Source organism: Rana temporaria, chromosome 3 (assembly GCF_905171775.1).
Source record: "Rana temporaria chromosome 3, aRanTem1.1, whole genome shotgun sequence".
Lineage (NCBI taxonomy): Eukaryota > Metazoa > Chordata > Amphibia > Anura > Ranidae > Rana > Rana temporaria.
In genome coordinates this window covers 103,735,027-103,748,591 of record NC_053491.1, presented here as the reverse complement: position 1 = coordinate 103,748,591, position 13,565 = coordinate 103,735,027, and the positions used below count along the sequence as shown (strand labels likewise).

At 39.2% G+C, this 13,565-nt stretch overlaps 1 protein-coding gene across 5 annotated transcripts in view; it reads right to left on the bottom strand.

Annotated features, from left to right (window-relative positions):
* The window catches only part of SHANK3 (SH3 and multiple ankyrin repeat domains 3), a 375,382-nt gene that overhangs the window by 82,252 nt on the left and 279,565 nt on the right, over positions 1-13,565 (bottom strand). For all 5 annotated transcript variants that reach the window (XM_040343142.1, XM_040343144.1, XM_040343143.1 and 2 more), the window contains exon 12: positions 1,396-1,509. In XM_040343142.1, coding sequence (XP_040199076.1) covers positions 1,396-1,509 — 114 coding nt within the window. The remainder of the gene's footprint in view (positions 1-1,395; positions 1,510-13,565) is intronic.

Below are 13,565 nucleotides of genomic sequence, written 5' to 3'. Positions count from 1 at the left end.
TACCAAGACATAGCTGTCCACCTAAACTGACAGGCCAGGCAAGTAGAGCATTAATGAGAGAAGCAGCCAAGGGGCCCATGGTAACTCTGGAGGTGCTGCAGAGATCCATAGCTTAGGTGGAAGAATCTGTCCACAGGACAACAATTAGTTGTGCACTCCACAAATCTGGCCTTTATGGAATAGTGGCGAGAAGAAAGCCATTGTTGAAAGAAAGCCATAAGAAGTCCCGTTTTCAGTTTGTGAGAAGCAATGTGGGGGACACTGCAAACATGGGGAAGAAGGTGTTCTGGTCAGATGAGGCCAAAATTTATCTTTTTGGCTTAAAAGCAAAACACTATGTATGGTGGAAAACTAACACTCCACATCACCCTGAACACACCATCCCCATCGTGAAACATGGTGGTGGCAGCACGGGGATGCTTTTCTTCAGCAGGGACAGGGAAGCTGGTCAAAGTTGATTGGAAGATGGATGGAGCCAAATACAGGGCAATCTGAGAAGAAAATCTGTTTGAGTCAGCAAAAGACTTGAGACTGGGGTGGAGCTTCACCTTCCAGCAGGACAATAACCTTAAACATACAGCCAGAGCTACAATGGAATGGTTTAGATCAAAGTACGCTATATTAAAGTATATATAGTGTGTTAGAATGGCCCAGTCAAAGTCCAGACCTAAATCCAATTGAGAATCTGTGGCACAACTTGAAAATTGACGTTCACAGACGCTCTCCTATAACAGAGCTTGAGTTATTTTGCAAAGAGGAATGGGCAAAAATGTCACTCTCTGGATGTGCAAAGCTGGTAGAGATATCTCCAAAAAGACTTGCAGCTGTAATTTCAGCAAAAGGTGGTTCTACAAAGTATTGACTCAGGGGGGCTGAATACAAACGTATGCCACACTTTTCACATATTTGGAAAACATTTGGAAAACCATTTATCATTTTCCTTCCACTTCACAATTATGTGCCACTTTGTGTTGATCTATCACATGGGTGCTCAACCTGTGGCTCTCCAGCTGTTGCAGAACTTCAAGTCCCATCATGCCTCTGCCTTTGGGAGTCATGCTTGTAACAGTCAGTAGCTTGCAATGCCTCATGGGAATTGTAGTTCTGAAACAGCTGGAGAGCCACAGGTTAAGCACCCATGATTCATATAAAATCCCAAGAAAATACATTTACATTTTCATTTTTGGTTGCAACATGAGAACATTTAGAAAATTTCAAGGGGTATAAATACTTTTTCAAGGCACTGTACCTGTAATAAATATCTAAAAAGTTACTCATACTAAATATAAAATTGCCCTTGAAAGTAAACACTGTAAAAAGAACCCCGCCATGTACAGCGTACCCTAAATGTGCACACAATCTTTGCCTGCAAGTCTTCATTAGCTAGTCTCTTACCTTGTCTTGGATCTGGCTGCCTCATCTGCACTTCTTCCACACAATCTGCTGGAAACCAACCACTCCGTCCCTTCACCGAACCCTCCCAAAATCCACCTTCACCGATACTCAGCACTGTAAAAGAGAAACAATTAGTAACTCTTTAGTAATCTTTTTTTTGTGCATATCTTATCAAATCGAAAGTTAAAGGGTCAAACAAGAAACTTGTGGCTAAGATATTATTATAAATGCAGTAAATAAAATGCATTGTTCACCAACAATGTGTAAGCAATATATTTCAGAAGGACAATGTATTACATGGCTCATGAATATTGATAGCGTGATAGTGCCTCACTGGTCTCTGAGTATGCCAACAGAACTCTTTCTTACTAACAGACACTGCCCCAAAGATTTGATAATTCCACTAGATGCAGTAAGGAACCTTTCATAAAAAGTTTAAGAATTTACTGTATATGTGCCATTAAAAAAGTAGGGTTCACAGCAATAAAGAGGAAGCACTAGTTTTACCAACCTTTGGCAAAGCAAAAAGTTTAAACTTTTTTTTTTTTTTTAACTTGAGTTTGAAGTCTTTTGCTAACTTTTTATCCATGTTTCACATATGATTTAGCACTGTTAGCATACAAAAATATCTCTTCTATAAAGCAAGGTGAATTTTTACATTTTGGAGATGTCTTGTTCTTCCATCCAACATTCTAGACTGATCTGTTGAACATGTGAACTAATGCTCAGAGCTGCCTCCTTCTGGCACTAATCAAAAGAGCAGTTTTGTTCTGAACAAGATAGAATATATAAAAATACATGTACTGTGATAGCCTATACAGTAAATAGTGGTGCTAAAGTAATTGACATAAACTATAAACATCATCCAGTGAATAAGTGAATAATTCAAACAGAAAAAAAATTATAAATCCAAAAAGTCCTAAAAAAAAAAAAAAAAAAATTCAATAATATGTCAACAGAAAGGACGTGGGACATGGCTGTACGCCAACCAAGAGTGATACAAGATGCGATACCGGAAGTGACATTCTGGCAGAGACAATTTCGGTGTGGGTGAGATACTGCCTATCACACACTACAGTAGGTCCGTTGTGACTGCGCTATGCCAGTCTAATGCTGCTGCGTGAGATTTATAATAAATGCGTGTGTACTATGTACGTAATGTGAGTGCATTGTTTTAAGGTTTTAATCATTTTTAATAAATTTGGTTAAACATTACTGCACTATTGGAGCACTTTTTGTTTTATACATGTGGATTGTCTGTGAGATTACCACTAAGGATTGGAGATTGAGGTGAACAACTTTAACTCTTAAGGGGTTGACGCATATTTGCCAAACATGAGTGTGAGGCAATTATATCAGAAGAGTTGACACTTAGGGGAGCGGTGTCACAATCTGCATGTGGTGTGGTGGATGAGTCTGTCAAGCAGGATCCTTTGTTGACAACCATATTATTAAACATTTTATTTTGTATTTAATTTTTTTGAGGACTTTATGGATTTATATTTTTTTTCTGTTCGAATTATTCAGTGTGATGGATGTGTATAGTTTATGATAATTACTTTAGCTCCACTATTTACTGTATAGGCTATCGTGGTAGATGTATTTTTATTATTTGTTTTTTTGCAATGGCAGCTTAATCAGGCTATGTATTAATCTATATTCATTGTGGCACAGTGGTGGGACCTATAGTGTAGGTGGGCATGGTACTTGACCCTGTGTTTAAAGATAGGATATATACCCGTAACTGAGAAAGCTGCCTCTTGTTGCAAACCCATCAATTGCTTATTGCATTTGACTCATAAGGTCAGTCTTCAAAAACATTAGAATATACAGGTGCATTAAAAAAAAATAGAATATCATCAAAAAGTTAAGAGTGATTTATTTCAAACATGTCTTTCTTTTAATTTTGATGATTATCTCCGAAAATTTGAATATTGTGAAAAAGTTGAATATTGTAAACTCACGGTGTCACTCACGGCATCACACTCTAATCAGCTAATTTATTCAAAACACCTGTAAAGGTTACCTGAGCCTTTAAAGCGGAGTTTCACCAAACTTTACTACTAGGTCTTAAACTAAAGACCACCCCTCCACCTGTCGTTTTTGGATATATATATTTTTTCTTACTTTTTATGAAGTACAAAGGTCTACTTCTGTCCCAGCTTCGCCGCAGCAAGGTATGTCATTCCTCATCTGCCTCAAGCCCTACCCCTTCCTGCCCGCTGCCTTCTGGGATGGGGCCATTAAGGAAGTGCCGAGTGACTCATGCATGCGCAGTAGGAAACCGGTTGTGAAGCCTGAAGGCTCTACTGCCAGTTTCCCTTAGTTGCAATGGCGGCGCCTGCACCCAAGCCGAGCGTCAAATTAGCCTTGGGGGGCCGACAATGCGGTAAGTGTCCTTATTAAAAGTCAGCAGCTACAGTATTTGCCAGCCTTTTTTGAGGCTGACACTCTGCTTTAAATGGTCTCTCAGTCTGGTTCAGTAGGTTACACAATCACGGGGAAGACTGCTGACTTGACAGTTGTTCAGAAGACAGTCACTGACACCCTCCAAGCTGGCTGTTCACAGAATTCTGTATCAAAGCATATTAATGGAACGTTGAGTGAAGTGAAAACGTGTGGTAGAAAAAGAAGCAAAAGGGATAACCGCAGCCTTGAGAGGATTGTGAAACAAAGGCATTCAAGAATTTGGGGGTGGTTCGCAAGCAGTGGACTATGTGTGCTTCAAGAGCCACCACACACAGACATATCCAGAACATGGGCTACAACTGTCACATTCCTTGTGTCATGCCACTTCTGAGCCAGAGACAACATCAGAAGTGTCTTTCCCGGGCTAAGGAGAAAAAGGACTAGACTGTTGCTCATTGGTCCAAAGACCTCTTTTCGGATTAAAGTAAATTGTGCTTTTTATTTGAAAATCAAAGGTCCCAGAGTCTGGATTAAGAGTGGAGAGGCACAGAATCCAAGTTGCATGATGTCCAGTGTAAAGTCATCACAGTCAGTGATGATTTGGGGAGCCATGTCATCTGCTGGTGTTGGTCCACTGTGTTTTATCAAGTCCAAAAGTCAGTCCAGCCGTCTACCAGGAGATTTTAGAGCACTTCATGCTTCCCTCTGATGACCAGCTTTATGGAGAAGCTGATTTCAGTTAATTAGCTGATTAGAGTGTGATGCCATAAATCTACAATATTCAACTTTTTCACAATATTCAAATTTTCTGAGATACTGAACTTCGGGTTTTCACTAGCTGTAAGCCAATGGCCACAGTACCCCTTTACATCACAGTTCCCTTTACATATCATTCTGTGTGTAATGAATCTACTGTATAAAATACAGGAGATTCACTTTTTGAATTGAATTACTGAAATAAATTAACTTTTTGATGATATTCAAATTTTTGAGATGCACCTGTAGTTTTCAGCAGCCTGACAAATGTAGTAATGGCAATTAATTATTTTTTTTATGGCATACATTTTTTTTGAGTGAAATAAAAATTGTAGTTATGTTGGAAATACACAGACCATGGATAGGTAGGGTAGGGGGCGCTAAGTGCAAAGAAATATATGTTAACCCTTAATAACAATTAATTGTTATTAAGGGTTAACATATATTTCTTTGCACTTAGCACCCCCTACCCTACCTATCCATATATAACTGTTCAGATACCGTTTTAGGGAGGCTGCTTCTAGTTTGTGTTTTTCACTATCACATAATTTAGTTGTTCAATCACAACTTTTTATATATATATTTTTTTTGTGTGGCGCGATTTTACATCAATCTCAAATACACAGACCATGTTTATTCAGTTTTATTTTTTTTAAATAAAAAAATCAAGGGCCAGATTCACAAAAGAGATACGACGGCGTATCTCCTGATACGCCGTCGTATCTCTGAGATACGATTGTCGTATCTATGCGGCTGATTCATAGAATCAGTTACGCATAGATAGCCCTAAGATACGTCAGGTGTAACTGTGTTACACCGTCGGATCTTAGGCTGCAATTCTAGGCCGGCCGCTAGGTGGCGATTCCATTGCGGTCGGCGTAGAATATGCAAATGACTAGTTACGCCGATTCACGAACATCCGCTTTGCCCGTCGATCTAAATTTACGTCGTAGAGATGCGTCGCGTAAAACTAAGCATGCCCTCTAGGTGGTCTAAGCAATGTTAAGTATGGCCGTCGTTCCCGCGTCAAATTTTTAAATTTCACGTCGTTTGCATAAGTCGTCCGTGAATGGCGCTGGACGCCATTTACGTTAACGTTGAAACCAATGACATCCTTGCGACATCATTTAGCGGAATGCACGTCGGGAAATTTTAGGGACGGAGCATGCACAGTACGTTCGGCGCGGGAACGCGCCTAATTTAAATGGTGCCCGCCCCATTTGAATTAGGCGGGCTTGCGCCGAGCGGATTTACAGGTAAGTGCTTTGTGAATCAGGCACTGACGCTGTAAACCTGCGGCGGTGTAACGTAAATGGGATACGTTACGCCACCGCAGCGTAACAGATTTCTACGTGAATCTGCACCCAAGAACATAAATGGTGCTTGCATGGTATGTACACAACACGTTAGAAATGTTTAACAAACACGTTTTAAAATTAGTAAATAAAAAAGGTGGACGAACTGTGACTACATTTTTAGTCACTGTATGGATTGATCTATTCTAAAATCTTACTAGTATTTTTAAGAAAAAGCACAGCTGCAGATGCTAGTTGTATGCCTTACTTTACAGAGGATATGAACCCTCTATTGGTACCTTCTTCCAAAAATAATGTTTGCTCCCTTGCAACTTAACCCAGTTTATATTATTTCCAAGAGAATAGGTCTTATTTCAAAAAGTGTTTAAGAAAAAAGAATTCATTTTGTTGCCTGAAGCAACCAATAAAAGATACCTTTTACTCTATCTGTACCGTGTGGATAATAATAATGAGGATTCTGATTTGTTGTTATCAATAACATCAACTGTTCTTACGTTCAGTACTTAGATAAATACTGTCCCTGAGTATTCCTAAACTGATATCAACAGGACAATAGAGGCAGCTGATCAGCACAACACATAGAAAACAGGAGCATATTACCAAGTCTGTAAAGAATAATAGAAATACAAATTCTGTGTTTGATATGCTAATATCATTTCCAGGGTCATCTGTCAAAAAATTATAAAAATGTTCAAAACTTTCTAAATGATATGTGGCTTGAAGGAACCTGCTACAAACACTGATGCGTGGAGTACAGCTTTCTTCTTGAAACATTTTTAAACATTTTTTAAGTAAAATGCAACTTTGCCCTGGACAGAAGTCAAACATGGTGCTATGCATTCACCAAAGGTACATGTGTTACATGGCTGTAGGGCTGCAACTAACGATTATTTTCGTAATCGATTAGTTGGCTGATTATTGTTTCGATTAATCAAATAATCGGTTAATGACCTTAAAAAAACCAAAAAAACAAAGGTGGTTTTGTGGCGATTTGCATCTTGACATATTTTTTGGCCAATTTGTTGTTTGGCAGATTAAAAAACACAAATTGCCGCTAAAACGCATTTTCTGCAGCTTCTCAATTGAAGTATATTGAACCAAAAAAAATAAAATAACAGTTTTGCATTAAAAAGAAAGTCCTTGATTCTTTTCAATACGCAGCAGCTGAAAAAAGTATGCATGTGAACGTGTCCCATAGGAAACCATGTAAATGTACTGTAGTGTGTTTCTGCAAAAAGTACCAAAAAAAACAGAGGTGTGACCCAGGTATGAGATGTTTAGTAACATAATGGGGTTAAAAAAACAAAAATTAGTACAAAAAGAGCAAATAATCGCAACTGTAAGGGGTTAATGTTTTACTGTGGGACAGTGAAAGAAATATTTACATGAGTGATTTGCTCTTTTTGTACGATAAAGGGCTAATTTTAGTGTTTTTTTAACCCCATTATGTTACTGGGCGATTAATAGATTATGAAAATAGTAATCGATTAATTTCATAATTGATTAGTTGTTTCGGCTCTACATGGCTGTTTAATGTTCATTGAGTAATTCTAGGATGAACGTTCACTTAAACTTATCACACACTTGGGCAATTCAAACTGGGTATATATATATAAAAAAAAAAAGATCAGCAGAGGTTCACATTTCATATCAATGATTAAATCCAGGTATATAGGCAGTCAACGCTGCATACGATTTTTCTGCAAAAGTTGAGTTTTACCCTGCTCCTATTTCAGCTTCTGAGTCTTCTTTTTACTCAATGAGTCTATCGCTTTTCAGGATGACCTAAATGTAATTTGGAATACTAGAAAAGGTAGGACCCAGGTCAATTTTTAAAGGAAATGTTTAGATTTAAACCATCCTCCCCAACCTTTTTTTGGCACCAGAGACCGGTTTTGTGGCATCACAACTCCCCTTTAAAGCACAATTTCCCCTTTATATCAGTGGCCACAGTTCCCCTTTACATCACAGTTCCCTTTATAGCACTCCCACAGTGTGCTCCGTTCCTTCACGACACGGCCCCCCTTTACATTACAGTGCCCCTTTAGAGTGCAGTACCCCTTTACATTAATGTAGAGGGGCACTGTAATAATTACAGTGCCCCTTTACAGTGCAGTCCCCTTTATATCACTGTGCGTCTTCACATTACAGTCCCCAAGCAATCACAGCTCCCCCATCACAGTGCCCCTTGCAGTCATGCCCTCCTTACCCTTTCCATTCTAAAATCACTGTCCCCTTTCAATCTGTTTCTCCACTGCACAGTCCTACTGTCGGCACGGCAGAGGCAGTTATCTGCCTCCCGCCCCATGTCCTGCTAATAGGATGACATCATCAGTGGGACGGTGATACAGAGCTGGAGAGAGGGCAGGAACTGCCCAACTTATCATGATAACAAGTAAGGGATTGTCAGTATGAAAAGACTCCAGCTTTCTGTCCAGGGCAGGAGACCTGGGAGAGGACACACAGGCTAAGTGGCAAGGGGAGGTGAGCGGCGACCATGGGCCATGATATTCCTGTCCGGACCGGGGTCGCAGCTCACCTCTTGCCGAGTGGCCTGGTTTTATTAACAGGCCATGGACCGGTAGTGTGCTGCAGCCCAGGAGTTGGCGACCTCTGATTTAAATGTCAGCTACCTAGATAACTGGATCTACTTACTGAATTGACATGCCGTTTTTCACTAAAGGAAAACCCTAGTTATGCATGTTTTCATTGAACTCTCAATTTGAATTGCCCAGGTTGGTGACAAGTTCACTTAAAGCACTGATTAAGCATTACATAGGCAAACAATATAGGTGCTGCTGTAACATGTAACTGTAATAAATGTTGACTCATTAATAGAAGGTGAACTATTTAATTCCAGTATATAATCATAATTGAAGAGGAGGCGAGGGAGAAAGAAAAGAAAGCTTACAAAACAAGGCACACAACAGGAAAATATCTGATGATTTCTGAAAGTGATGGATGGAAACGGGACTACAAGAATATACCTACAGAAACCCATAACTCACTGTCACTTATAGCCTTGCAACACTACCTCCCTGGGTCAAGGTTTACCAATGTGAGCTCACTATACACAGTACAAAACACATATACATATTATAATAAAACCATGATTTAGAAATTACATTTAGATTTTCTGGATTTCATCGTTTAATGTAATGAGGTTAAAGCAAAGGTGATGATTAAAATGAACCTTGCAGTAAAATTCAAGGTCCACTTATACTGTCTGGGGACCTTCCCTAAGTGAAATGGATGGCTATAGTAATTCCAAACTTGTACCTGTAAAGAAAAGCTAAGATTTTATATTTACCTAATCTAGATCTTACAACCATGACATCACACCCCTTCCTACAATATCCTGAGGCCCCGTACACACGACCGAGTTTCTCGGCAGAATTCAGCCAGAAACTCGATCGGAGCCGTATTCTGCCGAGAAACCCGGCCGTGTGTACACTTTCGGCTGAGGAAACCGACGAGGATTTCGTCGGGCCAAATAGAGAACATGTTCTCTATTTCCTCGTTAGTCAACGGGGAAACTTGGCTCGCCGAGATCCTCTGGGGCTTCACAAGGAACTCGACGAGCAAAACGATGTGTTTTGCTTGTCGAGTTTCTCAGCCGTGTGTACGGGGCCTGAGGAATACAGAGTAGTCCAATTCTCTAGAGAAGATAATTTTGCAATGGACTGGAGTGTCTTCTCATGGATTTGGCCTGCTCTACATTCCCAAAGAATCTTCCAGGAAAGACAATAACATCATGCTCAGTGGTGCAGAATTCTGGGTGACTTAAAAAGAAAAAAGCCACACAAACATTGCATGACATTTTTTTTTATGCAGTAGTGTCCGGCCTTAGATTCATGGTACCTGTAGCTCGCAACACAAACCAGTGGTATCTACACCTGAATATCTTTACCTGGATCTTTCTGTTTTCTTTAATCAGAGCCATGAAACCACATTAAATGATACCTGCTGTAGTTTGGCACATCAAATAAATTATTACCTCATTCCTCTACTCGCAAACATTTTTTATATGACCCAATATCCAAATCACTTTTCTTCAAAGCCCTCAAGACACAGATGGTATGAACACTCCTATATGGACAAAAATGTGATTGTCCTAAATAGTGACAATGAAAAGTACAGAAACTTCACCTTCCAACATTCAATCATATTAATATAAATTTAGATTACTTCCTCCTCTACTAACAACATTCCATAAAACACAGGGTTCTTTCTGGAGACAAAAACCAAGTATGCCCTGCCCACACTTCAGCAGACATTCCATGAATAGGATGAGGTGGAATAATGATTGACTTGTTTAGCACAGTAAAGCCCTGTACAAACGATCGGTTTGTCTGATGAAAACGGACCGATGGACTGTTTTTATCGGACAAACCGATCGTGTGTGGGCCCCATCGGTTTGTTTTACATCGGTGAAAAAAAATAAAAAGTTTTAAAATGTTCCTATGGATAAAAAAACGATAGAAAAAAACGATCGTCTGTGTGGAACTCCATCGGAGAAAAATCCATGCATGCTCAGAATCAAGTCGACGCATGCTCGGAAGCATTGAACTTCATTTTCCTCAGCACATCGTAGTGTTTTACGTCACCGCGTTGGACACGGTCAGATTTTTGACTGATGGTGTGTAGGCGAGCTTCATCGGATATCTGACGAAAAAACCCATCAGATTAGATTCCATCAGATATCCAATCGTGTGTACAGGGCATTAATTGTCTTTGCTCTTTTCCTGCTCTATCAATTCTTCTTTTTACATTCTTTGCCTATTTCTGCTTTGTTTAATATCCTTCAATTGGTATTTGACCATATAATAGATAAGAAATGCTACTTATATTTACTACAGGTACTGATTATTGTTATATAATATGTTGACTAATTATATAGTGTATCACAGTATTGTTTATTAACTACTTGCCGACCGCGCACCGTCATTATACGGCGGCAGGTCGGCTCTCCTGGGCGAGAGCCCGTAGCTATATGGCAGCTCTTTGAGCGGCCACTAGTCGCCCCCGACTCCCGTGCGTGTGCCCGGCGGGCTCGATCGCCGCCGGGCACCCGCGATTACTCGTTACAGAGCGGGGACCGGGAGCTGTGTGTGTAAACACACAGCTCTCGGTCCTGTCAAGGGGGGAAATGCTGATCTTCTGTTCATACAATGTATGAACAGAGGATCAGTGTTTCCCCTAGTGAGGCCACCCCCCCCCCACAGTAAGAACACACCCAGGGACATACTTAACCCCTTCCCCGCCCCCTAGTGTTAACCCCTTCACTGCCAGTGGCATTTTTATAGTAATCCAATGCATTTTTATAGCACTGATCGCTATAAAAATGCCAATGGTCCCATAAATGTGTCAAAAGTGTCCGAAGTGTCCGCCATAATGTCGCAGTACCGAAAAAAAATCGCCACCATTACTAGTAAAAAAAATATATTAATAAAAATGCCATAAAAATACCCCCTATTTTGTAAACGCTATAACTTTTGCGCAAACCAATCAATAAACGCTTATTGCGATTTTTTTTACGAAAAATATGTAGAAGAATACGTATCGGCCTAAACTGAGGAAAAAAAATTTTTTTTTATATATTTTTGGGGGATATTTATTACAGCAAAAAGTTAAAAATATTCATTTTTTTCAAAATTGTCACTCTATTTTTGTTTATAGCACAAAAAATAAAAACCGCAGAGGTGATCAAATACCACCAAAAGAAAGCTCTATTTGTGGGAAAAAAAGGACGCCAATTTTGTTTGGGAGCCACGTCGCACGACCGCGCAATTGTCAGTTAAAGCGGCACAGTCCCGAATCGCAAAAAGTGCTCTGGTCCGGGGGTTAAGTGGTTAATGTATACACTTGGTATACTAATTTATTTATATATTCTAAGGTTTGTTTTGGATGAGTTAATATATTTTGCAATCATCTAAATATACAGTCTAACCCAGTCATGCCGTCAGTACACAGAGATGTGGCCTCACTGGACTGGGCTTTTTCCATGGGGTCGGATATCTGTTTTGAGCTAAGAATGTGCCGCAAAGCATGCTCCCAGCACAGAGACTGGGGTCTCAGTGGGAGCCCTGGGTCCCGTACTAACAATCGGTACCCTGAACCCCCAGGTTACGGGTCCCCTGATTGCTATAATAGCCTCTAAATGGCTACCACAGTGATCAGTCACTGTGAAGCCAGTCCCTGTGTTTTTCTCCCTCTGTGAATGGAGGGGCAAGATATATTGTATCTCTTTCTCTCTCTTACCGAAAAAAAAAATGTGTGTTAAAAAAAAGAAAGAAGAAAAACAATAAAAATAATAATAATAATAATAATAACATTTAAAATTAGGGCCGAAACAACTAATCGATTAATCGACAACTAATCGATTATGAAATTAATCGATCACAATTTTCATAATCGATTAATCGCCCAGTAACATAATGGGGTTAAAAAAACTAAAATTAGCCTTTTATAGTACAAAAATGCAACTCGCTACTGTAAATATTACTTTCACTGTCCCACAGTAAAAAAATGAACCCCTTACAGTAGCGATTATTTGCTATTTTTGTACTTATTTTTGTTTTTTTAACCCCATTATGTTACTAAACATCCCAGGCCTGGGTCACACCTCTGTTTTTTTGGTGCTTTTTGCAGAAACACATTACAGTTTATTTACATGTTTTCCTATGGGACACATTCATATCCATGATCTTTTTTCAGCTGCTGCGTATTTGGAAAGGGCAAGGACTTTTTAATGCAAAACGGTGCTATTTTGTTTTTTTTGGTTCAATATACTTCAATGGAGAAGCTGCAGAAAAGCATGTAATGTTTTTTTGCGGCAATTTGTGTTTTGTAATCTGCCCAACAACAAATTGGCCCAAAAAATTTGAAAAATTCAATTTTTTTTTTTTTTTAAAGGCTATTATCCGATTAATCAATTAATCGAAACAATAATCGGCCAACTAATCGATTATGAAAATAATCGTTAGTTGCAGCCCTATTTAAAATACATAAATATAAAATAGCCAGAACAAGCTTTGATCTAGGTCAGTGCCAGGGTTAGTGTTTGGGACAAGTAAGGGGGCAAAGGCCAAGGTCATGGTCAAAGGTCAGTATATTTTGGGCAGGTTTTTAGTGTCAGTGTATTTTAGATAGGATTGTTTTTGTTTTGGGCTGTACTACAGGTACATACAACAACTAACACACACATATGTGGTATCACTGCAATTGTCTGCAGCAGAATTTATTTTGGGTTGTTCTTAGGTGGCAGGTTATGATAGTAAGAAGAAATATACAGCTACATTTAAAAAGAAAAAAAAAAAAACTTTTACATTTTTTTTCCTATGTTAATAAAAAACAAAATATACCCTTATTAGGATTTTGTTTTTCCAAAAATATGTAGCAGAATACATATTGACCTAAACTGATGAAGAAATTCGATTTTTTTTTCAATTTTTTATTAGATGTGCTTTATAGCAGAAAGTAAAAAATATATATTTTTTTCAAAATTGTCTGTCTTTTTGTTTAAAGCGCAAAAAAAACCCGCAGAGGTGATCAAATCCCACCAAAAGAAAGCTCTATTTGTGGGGAAAAAAGGACTTCAATTTTGTTTGGGTATAGCGTTGCATGACCGCGCAATTGTCAGTATAATGCAGTGTTTCTCAATTCCAGTCCTCAGGCCCCCCCAACAGG